The sequence below is a fragment of the Dermacentor silvarum genome, chromosome 6 (assembly GCF_013339745.2).
Source record: "Dermacentor silvarum isolate Dsil-2018 chromosome 6, BIME_Dsil_1.4, whole genome shotgun sequence".
Taxonomy (NCBI): Eukaryota; Metazoa; Arthropoda; class Arachnida; order Ixodida; family Ixodidae; genus Dermacentor; species Dermacentor silvarum.
The window spans coordinates 130113913-130137214 of record NC_051159.1 but is presented as its reverse complement, the minus strand read 5'-3'; the positions used below and the strand labels follow the sequence as shown (position 1 = coordinate 130137214).

The 23302-nt window shown below is 42.3% G+C and overlaps 1 protein-coding gene across 1 annotated transcript in view; it reads right to left on the bottom strand.

Annotated features, from left to right (window-relative positions):
* Window positions 1-5379: 5379 nt before the first annotated feature.
* LOC119455996 (protoporphyrinogen oxidase-like) overlaps window positions 5380-23302 on the bottom strand; it is a 33957-nt gene continuing 16034 nt past the window's right edge. Inside the window, 5 exon segments of the mRNA XM_049669490.1 lie at window positions 5380-10043; window positions 10675-10824; window positions 13951-14064; window positions 17003-17121; window positions 21455-21515. Of these exon segments, the coding sequence (XP_049525447.1) occupies window positions 9861-10043; window positions 10675-10824; window positions 13951-14064; window positions 17003-17121; window positions 21455-21515 (627 nt within the window). The 3' untranslated portion in view covers window positions 5380-9860.

The following is a 23302-nucleotide window of genomic DNA, read 5'->3' as shown; positions in this document are numbered from 1 at the left end:
GCGCGAAAGGCCGTGGGGGGGGGGACGGGGGAACGAGGGGAGGGAGGCGTCGTTAGCTGCGGACACCAAATGCGTATTTTGCGACCGGGCGCAAGGGGAATTGGCGGATCACTCCCCTCGTGCTGACAGCTCCCTCCTCGCCCGGTAACAGCCCCTCGTGTGCGTACTCTCCCCACCGCTCACCCCCTCTCCAACCGCCTGGTGTGTTTCGCTCCGCCGTCACGTGTTGCGTGTGGCGCCGGCGCGTCAGTCGTGCTCTCTCGCTGCCGTCTCCTTCGCTCGGCTCTGCAGTTTATTCGCGCGCGCCCCCTCATAGCATCACCCCGTGCTTCGCACTTCCTCATACTCCCCTTCGGGGAAATGCGGCTTTTTGCGACCGGGCGTAAGGGGAATTGGCGAATCAATAGACAGCTTTAGTATTGCGGAAATGGCACCACGCTAAACGCAATAAAATAGCGGGGTCAGACTGCGCATGCTCAGAACGCTAATTCAGTTTTGCGGGTAGCGTGCGTCCGCTATTTTTCAAATATAGCGGAGACGCTAAACGCTCGCTAAGTTTCTAGCGTTGCAAACATGGTGGCACCCTCGGCCCGAGCGCTTGACATGCAGGCTCTGCGACCGGGCGCAAGGGGAATTGGCGGATCAATCTCCCACGCGAAAGAAAGACAGCGGCAAGGCAGCGCGGGAGGGAGGGAATGCGGCTTCTGCTCTGCGAGCAACTTGTACTTTGCGCGGCGCCGGACAGTCGCGCGCACCGTATCTTGAAAGCGATCTGCAACACGGCTCCTACCTTTGTATGTGCTTTCGCCGATCAGTTTCCGTTGAAGCGATAGACCGCATGAACCTTCGTTCGCTGCTGCTGGCGCGCTTGCACACGCCAGCGTTTTGACAGCGGTTGTGTGCGGTCACACAAACAACGCGCAAAACTGTTGTCGACGGCGGCGGCGTTTTGCCCGCGTTCGCACCGAACGCGCGCGGCGTTGGTGAAGTGTTTATGAAGAACGTGCCAACCTTTGCCATACAACCAATAGCGGTGTACCGTAGCGACTGTCCCTGTGGTCACTAAATAAATTAAAACCACCGGATCATATATATTTCTCATTCTTTAATAGTTCAAATAACTAATTACACCATCGCATCTTAAAGTCGTAATTGGAAATACATAATTCCCACCATAGAACAGCTTCGCTGGTCTTCCATCTCCACCCCAGTGGAAGGGCTGACAGTTTTCTTTATGTTGACGTCATTTTCTCACTCACAATATCTGTTCTCAGGAAATGTGGTGCTCTGGTCATATTGGAACAGTAGCCTGTATTTTTAGCTTTGCCTAATGTTTGCCTATAGTGTACCTTTAAGGCTTTGAAGTCACAAAATACTGCATTAGCTGCCAGCAATGCCTTCATGGTCCTGAAGAGAATCAGGAAAATTCACTTGCCTTTTCATGCACTTTGTAATGCATGAACTTTATTTCAAACAGTTTACAGCAGGCGGAAATATAGCCCAGATAGCCAAGCACCTTCAAATGCATCAGCAAATAAAAAAGCTGCACACTTTGTGTGCTTTGGCAAGGTCACAAATTCACCTCCACATAGATTGTATTTGGTAAAGGATGGTTGGTGCTTGTGCAAAAAATTTGAGGCAAATATTGAAAATTACAAAAGGCAAAAGAATCTATAAAAAATGACAAAAGGAAGAATGGCACACACAAAATACCCATGTATGGCAAAGAAAAATTATGACAAGCATTGTTGAGAAACAGTGCATTTTGACAGTGTGCAGAAATACTCTACCGAAAGTCATCAAAAGCACATTTGTTTCGGTAAGAACAAACGCAACATGAAATAAATGTGTGCACATAATTCATGACTACATAGTGCTTTCTGGGACATTTCCATCACAAGAAAACACAGAAAAATTTCCTTCTTCGAGCACTTCCTTCCACTTTTCTTTCATGTGCCCCCAAACGCAAAAGTTCTCTGAGTGCAGGAACTAAATTTTATCACTAATATCATATCCTCACAGAAGCAAAAACTTCAGCGCATACTTTCTCATGCGACCATCACAAGTCATCCCTGAATGGTGAAAATGTGATAAAATTAAGATATTTCCTCAAATTTTGTGTTCCGCAAACTTTTGCGGTCAGCTGTACATGAAATCTAAGTGACAAGCTCATAAACAAGCATTTTCTCCCCTTATATACAATAAAAGAAAAGGTCTCATGACCATTTCACAAGCAGCAGGGCTCAATGTCAGGAAAGTAAGGGTTTTATCACAATCTGCATTATAACTGAAGTACTATACTAACTCTTTTACAGTTACACTGTGCTCGCAGTCACATACACTCTAATTACGTCTGCACAGATATCCATATCATTAGTTTAGTTATACCCATACTTCCGAAGGCAAACGTTATATACATAACATGAAATTGGCATGTTAACAACCCCTACAAAAGCAGACCTGCACGTTTGCATACCTTTACAAGTGTGAGCAGTAGTAGCCTTACTATATAACTATCAGAATAAAAGAAAGCTTAAGCTTCCACAACAGTAATGATAAAGTAAAGACTGCTGATGGTTTGTCTGCTCAGATCATAGCATTTCATGCCAACTTCATTAAAACACTGCTATAAGATGGCCTGGCACTAGAACACTACAACCACCGTGTGGGAATAATCGTAAGCGCTGGATATCACCACTTCACAAACCACAGGTTTTACTAAAGGGCACCGAGATGGACTGTATGTTTTCCTTGCCTATGCTCACCAAAGCCTTTGAAACATTTCATGTAATAATAAAACACAACAAAGTGCTTTTCAATGGGCACTATCATGACAATTGTCTACCTTTATAACAATTCAACCAACATAAAACAGTAATTTTTAAAAATGCAGCAAACTCCACAGCACCTATGGTCTCCTTGAGTCAAATGCTGTGATGAGCAGACATGAGTTGCAAACTCCTCAGTAATAAAATTACCTAATTACCTTTCTCTAACAAACGACCACACAATATACAGGGTCCTTCACTTAACTTGGGCCAAACATTAAAAATATGCGAATGCTACGTAGCTGGACAGAACCAAAGTTGTTGTTTGCCTTCGCTTGGAGATACTCAGATTATTTTTGTGTTCTGCCTAATTAGATAATTAGTCTTAATTGTTTAATAATCTTCCCAATTATTATATTTAGATGAAACGTGTCAATGAGAAAATTGCAGAACAACATGGGAAACTCCCGATACAACTTTCTGTTGCTCTGTATGTGCTACATAAAAGTGTTTTTCCGAGCATGAAAGATGGCCGCGAATACACGCAGTGTCTCGAGTGGCCAGTTGCGCAGCACTATTGTAGCACGTATTAAGCTACAGAAAGCCGTATCAGGAGTTTTTCATGTTGGTCTACAATTTTCTTATTGACACTTTTCATGTAATTATAATAATTGAGACGTTTATTAGTGAATTGAGACTAATTATCTAATTAGGTGGAATGCAAAAAAATAATCCGAGTATCTCCAAGCGACGGCAAACAACCTTACCTTGGTTCTGTCCAGCTACGTAGCATTTGCATATTTTTAATGTTTGCCCCAAGTTAACTGAAACACCCTGTATGTGATGGCTGTAACCAGAGCACATAAAAGTATCCATCCATATATTTCCACCGGAAATCTTGCCATGCATTGTATCCTTTCGCTTTTCACAGCCTCCCCAGGATCATTTTATGCCCTTTTAAAGGGTACCTACCAGATCCCCATGCAGATTATACTACAGAAGGATCAATGAAAGCCATTTTTTAACTCATGATTGCTTATTGGAGTAAAACTGTCCAAAGCACTCCGATATTTTTGGAAGTGATGCAATGAGATCTGCTGCCATTGGGTGCTAAGTTCAGTTGAAAGCAAACTTAAAAGGATCTCATGGAATGGTGTTGACGTGAACACAATGTTATTCAAGCTTTGCTGTGTAAACTACCTATATTGTACTTTGTTGCCCTCACATTCTTTATACTCTGCACTGTTCATAAACATATCCCCGTTTTCTTTGACTGAATACATGGACAATAGTATACACTGTCATTGTGTAAAAATTCTTCCTTTGAAAGTGACAGTGAAGTCTAGCGGCAGCAGTATCTTGCAGCTGTTTTGCTCTTGGCTGTATGCGGCCTCAACATTTGTTTTTTCCTGTTATGCGGGACTGTGATACCTGTGGTGATTTTATTGACGAATATTACCATATGTCATAAAAAGGGAGGCGGGCAACCTTGTTCACTGTGAATTCTGTTCATCACAGACAGTGCAAATCTGTCTCATGATGTTTGCTTATCATCAACTACCAAAAGAGATCATACAAAGTGAGTTAACCAGAAAATATTCAAGTGTTAAGTGACTTTGCTGACAATGAACCTGCGACTTGTCTTATTGCTCTTTCTCTAATAGGTTGCATTACATTGTCTGTTCCCATCATGTCATATTTTATGGCAAATAAATATCTAACCTTGCGAACTAATTGAATATGACATAACTTTAATTGCATTCGATGAGGGACAATTCCTTAGGGTATAATCACTGCAGGTACGTTATTCCTGACACCACAAATCATTTACTCTGCTGAAGGTGCTCCAAAAACTTGGGAGACGCTTAAGCTTCACCTTCAATAGTAGAACACGATAGCATTCAAAGGTCCCCGACTACTTCTCACGCTTCCCGGCAATTGCAGCTTATGCAACCATAATCTTTACCGGGAAACGCTTGCGGTGAACGCTATGCACGAAGGCGAGCTTTCTGGTTATTTTTTTTCTTTCCTCCAAACGGCTGGCGCTGCCGCTGCCGCAGATGCGCAGCGTCGAGCGCCATCTGGTAGTGCTGCAAGAAACCGAGTGGCGCGCCCTGCTCTGTGATTGGTAGAAAATTTTTGCTCACGGTCAATGCTGGATTTTCTGCATAACAAGGCCCTTAAAGCTTTCGCTTTAAAACAGTTAGAATTGAACAAAACTAATTATTGCCACTTACACAATTTATGATGAACAATAAGCCTAATAAGGCTATTAGTAACAAGGGTATTTGAAGGTCACTCCCCCAAAATGTACAATGTGTATTTCTGACCATTTGTGCGCTGACTAATGGCCTAACTGCAGACATGCAGACATCAGTGCCAAGTTTCTCGCTACATACATCGTTATAATGAAGTGTCATCCAACAAAAAATAGCATTGTTACATATGATATTAATTACAAGTATATATGCATTACACACTAATAATGGTGGGAAATATTTCAAATTTAATTAATTATCTCTAACAATTCATTACATCTGTGTACATTCTATCGAGGTAACTGTAGTAATAATACCTTGTGTAATACAGCAATTGTATATAAGCTTTATATATATAAAGCTTTGTATATAAGCTTAAGTTTTGTATAATTATTCTTTCCTCAACTTGCTCTTTGCTTACAGCTAGTAAAGGAAGCACTTTGTATTGCCTATGCGGCACAATAAAAGCCACACACGTGCATGCAGTGAGACCATTAACAGTGCAAGGCATAAAGAAACTGGCACACACAAAATAATATAACAAAGTTAGGTGCAAGTTTGCGCTCAACATTACACAAATAAAGTTGGCACGCACTAAACAGTATGACAGGTAAAGATGTGCATGCAATATTGCACCCACCTGCATCAATAGTCTTTTTTGCACTTGCTTTCTTTGCTTTCTTTCATGCTAATTTATTTTACATCTTGTCCAGTAACAGTAAGCGAAACCCCAAGCAGGGCGCTAGCAAAATTAACGAGTCTGTCTGCATTAGCACACTATAAACTGTTACGAATGCCGAACAAATTAATTCTCGAAACCAGCTTTTCAGAGGTACTACACATATTGTGCAAGATGGCACTTTAGTGGAACTGCAGAGAAACGCTCCCTGCATTTCAGTAAGTGCACTTCCTATTGTGCACTATCGATGCTACATGTCCAGGCACATTATAATAATCTTATCCAGCCTGTTCTGATTATCTTTTGCATCCCTTAAGTCAGCTGTACTTCAAACATAAAAGTCTCAGTCTTCTGATGAGGGCATCTGCATGTTTCTTATGTACAGTCAGGAGGGTAAATTCACAAAAAATTCACAGAGCACATAGCATAGTACATTTGAAGAGGGGCTAAGGCAGGAGAGAGTTCACACAAGAGAGGGTTGCCTAAAACCTAGGCAACTTATATGGGAGGGTAAGAGACAATGCTAGCCTAAGAGGGCTATAAAAGCTGCACATGAGAACCACAAACATGGATTTGGTTCACAGTACATGAATTCGGGACCACCTACAATCTAATAGTACACTGTTTCTAGTACTATCAGGTGGCAACTACATGGATAGTAGTTGCCATATTTTTAAATATTGAACATGACATATTTTGACAGGAATCAGACAGAATTATCAAATTCATATGCTGCAAGATAGTCCTGCTCTTATCACGTGCAAAATATACATGCTGCAGGGCAGCCACTTTAATCAGTAACCACATAGAAAACATTTAGGTCATGGTTAGAGCATGGTTATCATGCAGCGCAATACTAACACAATGATGCCACATGATGCCACACTAAAAATTATTTAAATATATGTTCAATGCCACTTAAGAAATATTAAGAACACTGAATAGCAGACATCTGCAAAGCTACAGAATGCATAAACAGCATTCAATACACAAAATATGGGCAGAACCAACAATGGACCATTTTCTAATGAAACTGGTTTTGCTTGCATGCTAAAAGCGCTGATTATTGTTGCATTTAGGCTCCTAAATGAAGTAGCAAATGCTCTTCAATGAGATTTCACAGCACTTGAATTAATACTACTGTACACACAATCAAATTTACCTGTCAACTGCTTTGCAGCAAGGCACTATTACATACCATACATAATGGCACTTAATGACCAGGATATAAATGACACATTCAATACAAAATCAATATTGGTATTTTAGCCAGGTCATTGTGATGTAGTTCAGCTGAAGGCATCACTATGTCTATGTTATGCATGCTGAAGATAACATGCAAAACACTCAAATCTTACCTGCATCAGAAAACAAATGCGCACCAGGTCCCCTAGTAATCACACTCAATGAGGGACAGAAAATCCACTAAACAATTTATACCTATCCAAACAAGACACACACATACACAAATGTCCAGTACGTATAATATGGCGTGACTGTTCGCAATCCTCTCACCTTAACCACTTTACTCACTTTTGCTTCAACTGTAACCGCATATAAGTCAGCAAAAACTGTTTCCAGTAAGTGTAAGAGAAATTGTTTCAAGGAAAAATATCCTAAGAACAATCCTTACAAACGCAACATGGAAACTACCTCAACAACCCCTCATCTTGGCTTACACCATCACCACAAACTGAAATATAAACAGGAATAGCTAAACAAGAAAAGTTCCAACACAAAATTTCTTGAACATGCACTGCAGAAATGCAACAGCTGTTCTAAACACGTGCTGTAACCTGAGAAATCATTGTTCAAGCTTGACTCACACTCACTTCGCATGCACCACAAAAATCATCAGTGTAACTTCTAGACTACTTGCCTCATTTTCATTTCACTTTACGTCAACATTACAGCTAAGCTCAGCCAGGTTTACTCAAAAAGAAGCATGGCCTGCATTTATCACAATAAACTGGCCAACCAACCATAAGTTTTTGGCCTCTTTTGTTGTTTCTGTGGCATAGAACATTTCAGTTTTACATGAGTGCCACAATGTTAAAAAAAAAAAAAAAGACCTGCTCTCAAACTGAATTTTTCGAACTCTTGCAATTAGCAGTGTTCATTTAGCACATTCGTGGGATGATGAGCATAAATGTATTCTACTACTTGAATGACTGCAAACGCCACATGTTGTGCAGTACAGTAAGAAACCTTCCACATTAACAGGTCAACACAATGGCCCCCAGATTTTAAACTAAAATAGTCAATATTCAAGCTGGCTTTTTCACAGCCTTTCTTATATTTCATGTCAAGCATATTGCCAGCTTTCTGAAGCACCCTCTTAAAAAAAAATAGTGCATTCATTCGCACCACAAAACCATTACCCTGGCATGCCACAAATACTCACTAAATGTCCCTAAAACACCTTGCACAAAAGCATTACAATATAGCACAGTAAACTCCTTCTAAGACTCACTTGAAGGTACATTAGAAATATCTTCATCCTAGCAAAAGTTCAGCTGAACATTGGTTCACCACATCCAAAGCAATAACAATAAATGAAACCTTGTTATAACAAAGTTGCATATGGCACAAAACTACCGCTGTTAAATACCACAATATACACTATAAGCATATAATAGTTGCATGCAGATAATTGTAAGAAACATTTTAGGTTTACTTTAGTTATATTCATGTTCACTGTATGGATGCTTGACAGTAAAGTAGACTTCCTTTAGGACTAACTTGAAGGGACATTGGAAATACATTTGCCCTATCAAAAGTTCAGCTGAACACAAGTACACCATATCCAAAGGTCTTTTGAACTGGTCAGCTTATTAAAGAATTAGGCCTGTTAGCCTTAAAGAGAGTATTATGTAAAGCAGGGGTGTCCAAAGTGGATTCCAGCAAGTGTCTTAAGCAGCTTGAGCTGCCACACTCTTCCAACACCCTTCCCCCATAGCTACAATACCGCCTTAATCATTGCCTTCCAGTGGCCTTTCAATGAGCAGCACACCTACTGCATTCTTTTGCCTCAACACTTCAGGTGATTTAGAGTACGAAAACAAACAAGCAGCCGCCCTTAAGGCTATTTCACAAGCTGCAATTTTCACCACTTGACAATGCAATTTCTGTCACTCTGCAACTACTACAGTCACCAAATTATCTTTGCGATTGCTCTGCGAATACTCTCCTCCAAGTTGGCCACGCAGTCACACAGTCAATGAAATTGGTGCTGTCACTTCACTGTGAACCAATAAAAAACTTATGGTGATGTGTTATGTAACAAGTAAAGGTAGAGTGAAAACACCCTCGTAAAGGCACAAGCATCAGCACAATGCCTGAACCAGCCTGTCTTGCACCATTTTTGATGCTGAAGCATACTGGCGAAGCTACAGAGCTGTGTGCCTCATGCATCGACATATTTTACAAAAGCTATAAAGCCTTTGCTCTGATGACAACTGCACTATCTCGTTCAAAACACTTCAATCACCAGAGCAGCGCTCTCAAAACCTATCTCTAAATTGCAGAGCAAACATACTGTTTCTTTTTAAAACAAGAATTATCGTAATCACGTGATGATTTTTGTCTTGTATTTGAACCATGGTGAAACGTACGAAACCTTTGCCAGCAGCAAGCAAGTTGGGTGCCACTCTCATTGAAATTGCAAGTTCCTCAATATATGAAAGCACTGAGACGTTTTGTTGTTCTGCTCCAATGCACCACTAATTGGTTCAGCAGCTTGCTTTGTGACTCCAGCTGCACAGCTGAAAAATTAAGCAGCGAGAGTGAGCTGAAACAGTCGCCTTTTCACCAAAGTGACCATTCACAATTAAATTAGTCCCGTTACCTCTGCGACTAGCCTGTTTAATTAAATTACCCGGTCATCGTGCATTTGTACTCTTGCACATCTGGCAGGTAGGTGTGAGAGGGGAGACATGGAAGAAGCATGCAGGGTTCCCCACTACATTGAAAAGCTATATTAGCTTCCACCATGTCAAAAATATTTGCAACCCCTGCTGTACAGCATTTGTATCGTACTCGATAAAACACATCGTAGATGATACTAATATTTCAGCTCCCAGCCGAAAAGTGCAGCAGACAACACACTGCTGCATTGGTTACAGTCAACATACTAGAACATGACATAAATGTCAACTATGCATGTAGGGTTTCTAGATACTCCTGAACACCTTGCTTTGCATGATAGATGCACTCGTTGGCAGACGGTCCTCGATAGGATGATCCGAGCAGGGTCAAAGGCAGCTTGTGATCGGTGATAGTCTCACAAATGTTTGACATGCGCTCGAGATGGCCAACCAGATACTGTGGAACACATTCCTGTGGCAAGAAGCAAAACTGGTTAAAATTTCAATTTTCATTTGTTGTTTCAAATTTTGCTTGCTTCTCCAAACCGAATGACCATGTAAAAGATGATACAGTCAGGGCCTCGTGCCATAAGCAAAACTAGCACATTAATTGCCCACATGTAAATTTGTACAAGCACACAAATTTGTGCTATCATTATTTGTAAAAGCACTACCCAAAGGACAATAACAAAGTCGAATTTTTCACCACATAATTCACCTTCACATAGCTACGCTATGTAACCTAAGTCTTGTTTCTCAATATGTTTTTGATTACTATAGCTTCCCAGAAAGTTTTCATTTCTTGTTGTGGGAAGACCGCTTCCACATGTTAAGCCTCGATATCACGAACTTCAATATAATGAAATCCTCCATGTAACAAAGCATTTAACTTTTATAACTTCATGTCATAGAACACCTTGTATTTCTAACCTTAATATAACAAAGCCCTTCCTGGTAAAGAAGAGTCAGTAACTGACTGTGCTTTGCATAAAAAGTTGAATTTCAATTTAATGAATTTCGATATAATGAAGTAAAGTGAAAGTTTTTTATCAACAGTACTTGGTAGCGGTAGCCCAGCTCTTGACCAACTCGTCGATACACACCTTGAGCACGTTCACATGGTGCCTGACAGGTGGCTCATCAATGTGAAGATATGTCCTGACAGCGTCCTTAGCGGCTTCCAATATGACATCTGGGTCGGCACTGTCCACTTCTCCAAAAGCTTGCTTAAACCAACGGCCCCCCATCAGAACCTGAAAGGCACGATTGAGAGAAAATGAAAACAGCAGTGATACAATCTGACAAGGAAGAAGACTTGATATCACTGGCTCCTATGAACGCAGGATTTGTCATGAGCTATCCCTGTTTTTGCCTATGGCACGGGATTATATGGTTTAGAGATTCGTATGAATTCAAGACCTAATGCAGGTACAGTCAAACATTGTTAAAACAATGTCGCATCTGGCACAGAAACACCTTCATTATATTCAATATTCGTTACAAGCATATATTTGTCACATGCTGATAACGGCAATAAACAATTTAGATTTGCTTCTTTATAACCAATAACTCATAATATCAGTGTTTGTTATATTGGAGTATGACTTTTATAATACCCTAGTTGAGATTAAAAGGGAGAAGTGATTTTGGGCAGGTCATATAATGTGTAGTACAGATTACGAGCAGTTTATCAGAATAAGAGAATGGGTATCAAAGAAAGTGATGCAGTCGATGATGGCAGAGGATTAGTTGGACTGATGATACAGTAGACTTCCATTAATTTGACTCCGATTAATTGGATTTTTCCATTAATTTGAAGTCGAACTAAGGTCCCAGCTGACGCCCATACATTTCTATGGGACCAAACTTTCGTCATTTCGATCCTGAAATTAACCTTCGCCGAATAATTCGAACTTAGTTGCTCATCATGCACGCACCCAACTCCTATGGTGATCTGATTGGTGACTTCAATAGCAGCAACGTCTGTCTTGGCAGCGCTTAGGGCACAGGGACGTCAAACAAGCGACATCTCTCATCGAAAACGCTTATTTTTGTCCTGCCTCGGGAAGATTTTCAAGTGACAACAGAAGCTCACAATGATTAACTACAGTATCTACCTGATTCTAATGTGCATCTTTTGTTTTCCACAAGAATTTCACCAAAAATCGCTTGAGTGTTGCTATTCACTATGAAACCAAAACCGTGTTCGCAGCATTTGCGTTTTACCGCATAACGCACCTGTGTTGCGGCGAAGTTGTCTCTAAACATCCTGCGCAAAGCTTCTAGGAACTAACCACAATTTTGAAACGCATATTAGACCCTTGCCCATTTTCTTGCTAAAAGATAGGGTGCACATTAGATTTCTACTCAGTTTAGGAGCTCTTAAGTAATTTCTATGTTAGTCTTCTACTTTGGACACACAGAAACCTAATGCACGTTTGATTCAGATGTATGTTAGAATTGAGCAAATACTGCCAAATTAAATTTATCAGTGGTGTGTTTTGCTGTTTTTTCTGCATCTTGGTTAACTTACCTGCCAGATATTTGAATCAATTTCATCAGTCGCATCAGGGTTGAATTAACGGAAGTTGACTGCACAAGGAAATTTGCAGACATAAGAGTGAGTTCAGTTGATGCAGGGCAGGGGTAATTAGTGATCTCTAGCAGAAGCAGGATTTTGCCTTACAGTGGACTTATCATTCATTCACATTTAAGCTGACTGTTTTCTACAAGATGGTGAAGACAAAACATACGTGTCAGCTAAATTCTAGAATGAAATTCAAGCATGGATGACATTTGAGGAGTTGCTGTAAGGATGTGGTTTAAGGATTCTATAAGTTGTAAGCCCTGGGCCGGTATTTTGTAGCGATGCCTTTCCGGTAATAATGCCTTTTTGCACTTATCGCACTTTGTCAGTGGTTGGAGCGACGATCCGCTCGCGTTATCAACGGGATCAGCCGGCCGTGAGCGGTGGATGATAAGACTAGAGTAGAATAAGTCATAATGCCTCGCTACAAAATCGCAGCCCTGATGTTTTCTTTAAGGGTCGGTTTGAGAACCTCAGCTGTGTCAGCACACCTGTTCCCTTAATGAGGAAGTGAGAATGCTAAATGGTCTCAGCAATAATGCATCTCTGAGGACAAGGGACAAGTTCGATAGCGGGTACATGGAAAAGCATTCCAGCTAAACTGATCTTCCTACTGCCTCATTGTAAGTACCATCTCAAAAGGTATTAAATTTTATTGAAATAAATGGAACCAAGGATAGCACATCAAGTTAGAGGAAAAGTTAGAAGCAATCAAGTGATGTCATGATGTAACAGACAAGGACAAATGCGAGTAAAACAACACTAGCACTGTCTTTGTTTTCGTATATACCGCAATGTTAGTTAAATAAAGATTCCAAATTGACTAGTTTCCTCTGCTCATAAGCAATGTCGATGTACTAATAATGCTGGCCAGTGAGCTTCTGTCATGAGAGTGAGTTTTTGATGTGTCACGCACAATCACCTAAATTACTTGTGACTAGAGTGCTGGGTGAGAAAGTAAACATTACTTCTGTTTATACTTTGTCAGCTTACATTCGGCAGAACTTTTACTTAATCTTAGACCTATCGTTTCCATGGTATCTGCTTAGATCAAGTAACTACGGCATACTGCAGCTGCTGTTGATGATGCCCTTTAGAGCAGACTGCCAATCCCTACTGTGACAATTGCTGTTAGCAAGAACCATTTGAATGCATGTTAGTGAATATTGTAACACCACGCTGTGTTCACAATGTGGGTGTTATTTCATGACTGGCATGCAGTGGCCACTTCTTCAACACGGTCACCATTTGGCTAGCATCCTTGCTCCTCTCCTAAGACCTGAAGCACCTGATACTTAACCCAATGCAGCCACATCTGACAATGAAGCCAAAAAGGACAGACTCTTCAAACTGCTTTCCAGCCAAATTGAGATATTCAGGTAGTTGTACTGTGTAATGCAATCAACATTGTTTATAGTGAACAATTCTAAGCGTCACCATATCAACACAATATTGTGCACCCTGCAATTGTGAGCACCCCTTTGTCTTTCCATGACTTCAGTTCTAAAGAAAAAGTGAATTACTGAATGTAACTTACTTCTTTTCCTTGTACAATATGCCAAAGGCTAACCCATACAGCTTTCAAGCCAGGTATATTTGTAAGTGTGATTTGTGCTGCTTGGTAGGTCACTAATCAAATGTTCAAGAGCATATGTGGGCGAGACGACTCTTTCTAAATAGTAATGCGCTTGATGGGGTTTCAATAATACATTATGTACAAAATTCTGCCGAATGAATGAGTGCAGCTGTAAACATAGAAAGCACACAAGCCACAAAGTTAATAGTTTCTCACCGTCATGCGGGTCTTCGTGTCATACTGGCCGTCGTGCTCAGGAAAACAGCAAGAGTCAAAGCTGATGTTAAGCAGGTGAGGGACCTCAAAGGAAGGAACCATGATCCCTGAGAACTGAAAAAAACAAAAAGAGAAGAATGTCATTTAATAATAACATGTGAATACAGCCGCCACCCTGTCACTGTCTGTCACTGTCACTGTCACTGAAGTTTTGATCACTGCACCTTCACAAATCCTGTGTCACCAGCTCATAGAACCATTATTGGGCGCGAGGACATACCGTGGTTCCGCCATGCGGAGTCATCCGTGTGACGTGCAAAGTTGGATTGCTCCGCCAGCCCTCTCTCACAGCCCACAGCCGCTTTCGCGTCATCTTTTTATAAATTATTACTGTATTTCACTTTGACGAAATCAGTAAAATATTGCTAAGGATTTTTCACTGACTGTACGATATGTTAAATAACTGTTACAAAAAAATTAGCCTCCTTATAAAGACTTAGACACCGCTCCGATTGCATATGGCCACTGACATGAAAACTGCGGAGGCCGAGTCCGCTGCTTTTGTAAAATCTAAGAAACCATGGTGTCGAATTCAAACTAAGCCCAAATGGGCTTTAGCGTGTGCATGCGATAAAGAAACTTATTACTGCAGCAAGGAAGGAGTGCAACGTGTACACCATGTAATTTCATTCACTGTAGGTTTGCATTTACAAACGAGCCGTGGTCCACACGACAAATAAATTGCATTTGCAAATTTATATTCCTCTTTAGCACCCATACCTCCATGGAGCATGATGCAAGTGGTTTCTCTGTTTTGTGGTAAGCAACCCAACGCTTTGAGGTGCATGCAGCGTGACCTTTCTCACATGATTTGAGGCATATACACGAGAGCCATAAGCACGTGCGTGCGCCATTCAGAGAGTTTAAGCTTTGTTGTTTTTCTGACAGGGGTTCCCTTTGTGAACATTTAACATTTTTGCCAGTGAGACGACGAGCACACGTTTATCTGCGGCACAATTTTAATATTTATCTGTTGCTTCTTATTGAGCGAATCTTATATACGGTTGTCACATGGTGCATTTTCGATCACGATCGAGCCAGATCGGTATTCAATTTTTCAACGATTGACTCCCTTTCGCAGCTTGCACAAAGGCGCAAACACAATCAAGAAATTTGGTCCTGATTGGGCTCGCTCGCAATCGAAAATGCACCGTGTGACACTACGGCTCTGGGCGCAAGACAGCGCTTTTTTCACCTTGCTGCGAAAGAAACAAATGTTATGCTGGCGGTGCACAACCAACGAACAGTGCCCAGCGATTGAAATGCGATGAGTGTGTGGCTGCCGGCACTTCTTGTGCCACCGGTGGGCACTGGCGACACCGAGCTGATGCATTTCTGTATCGCATGAAAGCGAGAGTCCCTGTGATGCATTATAACTGCATTCGGCCCATCGTCAATCACCAACTGCTCACCAGTGGCGTAAAAACCACAGGCCGCCATGCAGTGCAAGTATTTGAACATCTAACGTCGTCTACTACTCATCAAAGATTTGCGCTCCGAGTTCATACACAAAGTCTTCTACACGGAAGTGCTTGCTGCAAACATGTGCATATAAGCTCGGTTGCTTATCCATACAAAGCTTTATCAGCCATGCATCGCGTAGTTTCTTATCTTTGGGTAAAAGTGAAAGCTCACGCCCTGTTCATTTGCGTACGTAGCGCAATGCGGCACGGAGCAGTAAAGTACCATGCCGTCAATAACTTTGAACGCACTTTCCCAGCTTGTATAGTCTCTAGGTGCCTGCGAACATGGAGCGAGTGCAAAACAATGCTGTTCCAAGGGAAAAAACACTAGGAAATCAGAGTTAAAAAACGCGTTCCAACGATCCACTTCCCTTCGTCGGAGAAAGGTGGGATCATGGGATCCAATTTTGCACGTCAAAACAATTGCAGCGCCCACATCTCCAGTGGTGAGCCTCACGCCCGATAACATACAGAGACTTTGTGTTCCAAGTAGTAGGCACTCCAAGATAATAGACTTTCTTTCCTCTAAACTTTGACACAGCTATAATCAGCAGCATCTTTCATGGAAATTGAAGTGAAATGGAAGTTAAGAGGTAGCCATTTATAAATGTTCAAAAAGAGGCAGCAGCATTGCATTGCAGCAATCAGCCATGCCTGGCACAGTCAGGGTTTACAGTTGAGGTGCTGTGTTAACTGCCATTTGCTGCAGCACTCAAGCCACACTTTAATGGACACCTCTAATGATAGAATACAAACGGCTACATGAAGTGTATCAGCTGCGAAATTAACATTCCAGTACTATCTTCATTTGAGGTAAAAGGCAAATGTTGAAGCCATAAGAGAAGTGACAGTTGGGCTTAGTTAGTGAAACATTAAAGCAGTTTCAAGTAAAACACCGTACCACAAAGGCTACCTGAACCTGCGTTTTCTTTGTAATTATGCCATCCACTGCGAAATGGGACACAAGAAAGTCATGGCAGTTACTCCACCTGAGTGGCAGCAGAAATTCCAGTCTTTCCTGTAGTGCGAAAATGATAGCGCTGCGAAAAATCAACACATGAAAAATTCTTGTTGCTTCTGGCTTTAAGCGTGGTGGTGCCATCTCTCTGAAGCTCAAGAAAGATGCAAAGGTGCATTAATTTAATCACCAGTGGGTCACAAAGCACATGAAGGACAAGACATCCTGCCCACCTGAGGGTCATGATGCACAGGAGTCAGGACATCCCCATGTTCTGCCACTATTAACATGTTAAACTACCGACTTCCTAGATTGCAGAACAACATTCAAGTACTCATAGAAGACTACTCTCTGTGGAACATTCCCAGGCATAAGGAACCAGAAGTTGGCTTTCACAAAGTAGCTCCTTTCTTCTTTAAGTAGTGGATGCCTAATTTCGCAAGATAACAGTTTATATAGGTCATAACAAGGAAAGGTTCCTGATTTTCATGCACAGTGATAAACTGGGAGATTGCCTTTTCCCTTTTGCTATCCCTTAAGGGCTGCAACGTGATGTGAAATGAAGACTTGCCTTATGGGAAAGCAACTGACCCTTGAACTCCAAGTTGACAGTTGCTATATGGACAGATGGTATAGACAGCAGAGACTGAGCAAGCTCTGGCCAATCATGGATCAGTAGTTGGGACAGCTCTGCATGTTCAGACCAAATATGAACTGCAGCAGGCCAGCACAGAAAATAACACAAAAGCAGCAGAACAAATGACACAATGCTTCAAACAGCACACAAGTACTTACTCATACTCATATTTACTCGCACATACAGTGCATTTGACTTAAAAAATGTCCCTGAAACAAATATAGCCTTACCTAGCTTTGAAACATCGGGCTACATAAAAAAGAATAGATTTATAAACATGGTTAAAAATGCATTATTCTCAACCCATGGTTGTCTCCCTAAGCTAATGTACCATGCAGCTAAAGCTGTGTTTCATCTTCTAGGCACTGCATTGTCCAGGGATGTTTGTTGTCTCCTCACAGTAGGTTTCAACAGCTCCATTACTTCTCTTACTACACCTTTTTCATTCTTATGCATTCTTTCCCTATACAGTGGCAATGGGAACCCTGAGGTAAAGATTAGGAGTGCTTCTTGCATTTTCCAGCATGTAGCAACCCTTGTACATCACCTGCTTACAAATAGGCATGGTTTGCCAAAGTTGATGGTGTGGAGATGAAGTGCAGTCAGGCAAGCGTGTGATCGACCGAATTCTGCTCAATATGAGCATAAAGCGCGAGACCACGATCGACCTGTACATGGCGATCGATATGCTACAGGCTGCTTAGATGGCTGTACCAGCAATCACGATCGCCAATTGCTTCCGGCATGCCTCATTTGGCGTCAGCAGCGGCGGTTACAGCGAAGATTTCGGTGCTGCCGCCAATGAGGGAGCCGCAGGCCGCCAAGCCCTAGCGTCGTGGGATGCTCTCTTTGACGCCGCCGTTGTGCCCGACTGCGACACCTTCTTCTTGCATGTACGTAAGTGCGGATGCTGACGCGGTGACGACTAAAGAGCTAACGGAGGTGGAAATTGTACACGTGGTGACGGGGGTGCCTAATGACAACAGTGACGAATGTGTCGATGACAGCCCGGAGCCTAATGCTGGCGAACCCGACGTACCAACGTCCACACAAGCACTGGATGCAGCAGACCTTCTGTGCAGCTTCTCTGGCGCTCACGATGACAGCGAGGATGGACTTGAAATAGCGGCTGCAGCTGAAAAAGCCATCATTCGCCTGAAGGAGACACGGCAAAAATGTATCAAGGACATTTTTCTGCAAAGTGAGCCACCAGCTGGTGTGCTGTTAATCGATCAGTGATGAGCCGTTTGGCGTGAATAAAGTAGCAATTTTTTGCTGTTCTTTTTTTTTTTTTTTCACTTGTTTTTTTCGATGCGACGGCCGTTTTTTTTTGTTTTTTTTCATGTGATGGGCTGCTGTGAGATTCAATGGTGAGTACATCCTCTCTTGCTTGCTAATTGTGGGTAGAAATGGCTAGTGGCTATAATGAACTAATGGTTATAACAAAGTAATTACGACCCCCCTTCAACTTTGTTATAACCCGCAATCCCAATTACAACAGCCTGAAACGCCGAAAAAAAAAATGCATGTATAACCCGCGAAAAGAACTACACACAGTAATGCTCAACTCTTTGTAAAAACAGTCTCCACTCGCGGACGCACAACTTGTCCACGTCCTATCTTCAGCCAGCAGCACTGTTCCCCATCGATTTGGTGACACTGATAAGGCCAAACTACACATAAGCATGCCAGCACGCGAAAGCTCGCGCCCATGCGTCTTGCGTTTGCCGTGCCTCTCGAGTAATGGCGGTTTGAACCTACAAGATGCGTGCCAGCATGCACCTGCTTGGCTCACATTTTTGCCTTGGTAGACATCGTTTCATCTGGTGCCTCATGCCAAACATACCCAAGCCAAGACAATCCATTAGCAACCATCCTGTCATTGCTATGCGGACGCGTCTGGTTAGGCCTATGGGTGCTGGAATCGCAGAACAACCTCAGAAATTGGATGCGCTATGCACTCATAACTAACGTTTCAGGTGAGTTTAGAGAAAGCAAAAGTTCATTTTAATAGTTACTGGTGATCAATGCGAATAAGAATGTAGCCATCACGAGATTTCATGCTGAAGCAGGAGCCATAGATGCCGCCATGTTGGACAACGCTATTTCTTAGCGTGCGTAAACATTAGATATCTGCGCTCGAGCCGCGCTTTGACGCGTACTATCTGTCCTGCACCATCTGCGTGCATGCGTGAGGCGCGCGTGAGGCGCGGCCTTATAATCTTCAGTTTCAGTTGCGTGGTAAAGGACTGCCGTCGAGTTCTGGTTCACCAACACTGTCTACACTATTCGCTAACTACTAAACACAAAATAGTGACCCGAAAGTTCAAGGAGAATGGGCGACCATGAAAGAGAGGAGAAGGAAGCTTAACACGCAGGGGTGGGGAGAGGGTGGGGTTGCGGCAGCGTGGCGCACGCTGCCGCAGCCACACCTTTAGGCAAATTTGCATATAACCCGGACCCTGACTTCACTGCTAAATCTTTTAAAATTATTGATGTGGATTATACGCACAAAAATATGGTATGACAACCTCAACATAAAAGCACAAGTCAAACCTTGCTATGACGAATTATTAGTTATAACAAAGTAAATCTAAAATGTCCCTCGTCCATATGACCATGTAATGAATACATGTTTACAACGAATATTGAATATAACGAAGGTATTTTTGTACCACATGCAGATTTGTTATAACAAGTCTCAACTGTATTTGCGTGCTCAATCAATGCTACTAACATGCAAGAAGTCTGTGCCTGACTAGGATACCATGCTACACTCACACGGAATGCACTATCAAAGACAAATGATACATGAACAAGTTAGAGCTAACTGGAATTTATTATCTGATTTACACTTTCTTCCATTCGCGCGATGATGGCATGGTTTTGGCTTGTATGCTGAGTATGAAGACTACAGCATCATTGAAGATTGGATATGAAGCACCGTGCAATTACGCTCTCAAGTTATTAGCAGATCATAAGAGATATTAAACCTTAAAAATACACGCCATGCAAGCAAACTTCCGTGCGACCAAGACAAGCGACACATTCTCTCGTTGCCTACAAGTCGAATCGCATGCAAGCAACCACTTTGAGCAACGTCTTGCCGGTGTTGCCGGTATGAGGGCAAGAATACACACCGAAATTGGCGTGACGCATGCTCTAATAATTTAAATGGATTTGTTTTGCTGTACAGAGCCATATAACATATTTCTGAACGTCTTGAAGTAGGTTCTTTTTATCCTTGCACGCATCAAAATTTGGTCATTTGCTCGTTCCATGCGACAACCGGTAGTATGTTACTGATGTACATCCTGTCCCGGCTTCGTGCTATTGGCTAGTCGCTCATAGCACTTCTGAGCGATGAGCAACTAATTCTAGATTTCAAAAACCGAGCGATCAAGCGACAAGAATAAGTGATCCGATCGTGCAACGGCCCGTTTCGTTGCTTGAAGCCATTGCTTGTGGCTGTCGCAAACAAGATCACTCATATGGGGTTTGGGCTTCATGCTTTCCCACTGCCATTTAGTGATTTGTTCATTGTTCACAATAAAATACATTACATGGGCATGCTGGCATGGTTTGAATGAACGTTTATTGAACATTCAAAACTTTGCCCTAGTTGTTCATGCATACTTTTCTCTACTAGTTTGCTGCGACAAACCACCACTTTAGCATGTCCATGCTCTAACCTAGACATGGTACATACATAGTAAAAAAATTATGCCATCTTCCCGTAGGGGAACCCTAGTAGTATGCGAAGCAGCCATGGGCTTGACTCAAGGTAGTTTTATCAGCTGTATAAACTTGGACATGCAGCAGCACCAGCAACGCGCAGAACTGTTGTCGACGCCGTCGGCGTTTTGCCTGCATTTGCACCGAATGAACGCGGCGTTGGTGACAGTTGCCGGTGCCTCTGGGGCGCCTACCGTAGCATCTCTAACCTAAGCTGCTTCGCATTATTGCGCGCGGAGCCGCAGGTGTTGCCATTCGTTGCACAATCCGGAGAGTAAAGGAGCGTCGAAGAGGAGAGGAGGAATGCCGAGAGGAGAGGAGATGAGACAAGGAGAGGAGAGGAGGGGGAGGAGGATGCGCATGAATGCCGAAAGGAGAGGAGATGAGACAAGGAGAGGAGAGGAGGGGGAGGAGGATGCGCATGCGCAGTAGGGGTGTGGACGCACGGCGGTTGGATGGATGGAGGGAGGTAGGGAGTGACATAGCCCCGAGCATAAGATGCTTCGCATCTAAAAATCAATCTATATGCAACACGAAACCAAGCTTCATCAATCAGCCCAAATGCAATATAAAGACAAGTAGGCTATGAGGATATAACCCAGAATACAAAAACTACTATAATGCAAGTATACACCAACACATGTGTCTTACTTCGTGCTGGAATGCAGCTGAAGATGTGATCCACAGGCATTGCTAACTCTGCAAATGACACCTGAGCCAGAGAAAGAGAATATGCACACTTAGCCACATGTTGTACATTGCACAGCTAAGGTGAAAATTTAAGAATACATATGCATCACCACAGAAGAGTCATAGTGGTCAAAAACAGCTTGAAGGAATGAATGAATGAATGAATTTACTTTGTTTCAATTGCTGCACAAAAACAACAGTGGCATAGCAGAAAGTTGTGAATAATGCAGCTTGATGAGACCATAATAGAAGCAGGGGCTTTGTTGCAAGCTGTAAGCAGATAGGCTTAATTTTCTGAACATTGGCCAGTACTAGCACATCTAAGCAGGTTGCTGGAACAACAGGAATGTGAACACACTGCATCTACATCAACAAAACTCCTTGCTGCTGTCTCTACAAGTCTGTTCAACTTATTTAGAAGGGCGGGGAGGGCATATTTATTGACACGCAATGAGAGCCCATAGCACTTGAAGGCAAACAAGGTGAGTTTTGGCCAGCTGTCAATGATCCTGCTTGTGGTGAGTTTTTATCACATGCTGAAGGCAACTAAGCTGCTGTGAGGCCACAATGCTCAGAATAATTGTCAAAAGAAGAGAGAAATGCAATTCTTGATCTTGTGCCCATTCCATGCAGGAGTGGCTACTAGTATAAACACTGAGGGTGCACACCAACATATAGTAGTTGCATTTTTCTTGTGTTTAAAAAAAAAAAAGACACAGACAAAAATAAAGCAAAAAACACAAAACAGACTGACTGACATGGTGGCGGAGCCCTAGCCATTATGCAGAAGTGGCTGCTCTCAATGTTCGCAAAACAAAAATGAGTTCAATATATATATATATATATATTTTTTACACTAGGACATCATCCCAAGCTCCTGTAGACATCACATTGCGAAAGAAAAGAAAGCTGAAGCCCAGAAATCTTTTAGCTATGGAGACCAAATTTCAGTCAAATTATTGTATAATAAATGAAATGGGGACTTATCATTTCTTTTATTATTGCCAGTGGTGCATTTTGCTAATATGTTTGGCAACTCTTTGGCAACTCTCGCAAACTCCCCCCCATGTCATTATTGGAAGTTTTGTGTTCATAAGTTGATAGATTGTGCCTGAACCAACATGCCAGTGCAAGGAAGAAAGGTGCGGAACATCTACTTAGTCTCAAAGATGATGACAAGTGTGGAAACTAGGCGGAAGGCCAGTGGGGCTCTCGACTAGGGCTCCCCCATGAGAATAATCTATTAAATGCGAAGCATTTCTTGGCGAACCCGCCGTGGTTGCTCAGTGGCTATGGTATTGGGCTGCTGAGCACGAGGTCGCGGGATCAAATCCCGGCCACGGCGGCCGCATTTCGATGGGGGCAAAATGAGAAAACATCCGTGTACTTAGATTTAGGTGCACGTTAAAGAACCCCAGGTGGTCCAAATTTTACGGAGTCCCCCACTACGGCGTGCCTTATCATCAGATCATGGTTTTGGCACGTAAAACCCCATAATTTAATAAATTAAACTTCTTGGCGAACATTTGGCACTGAAGTATCTGTCTGTTCGTCCGTTCGTCTGCCTACGTCTTCGTGCTCTCACGGCCATTTCATTAACTTGGTATGTACCAAAATTAGATAGTATGACAAGAGTGTATGACAAACATAAATAATAGGTCATGACATGAAATGCGTGTCATGTAGGTCATGAAACAACCGCATACGTCTTGGTACTCTCATGGTCGTTTCTTTAACTTGGCAGGTACCAAAATTGACATGGTATGACAAGAGTGTATGACGAACCTAAATGATAGGTCACGACATGCA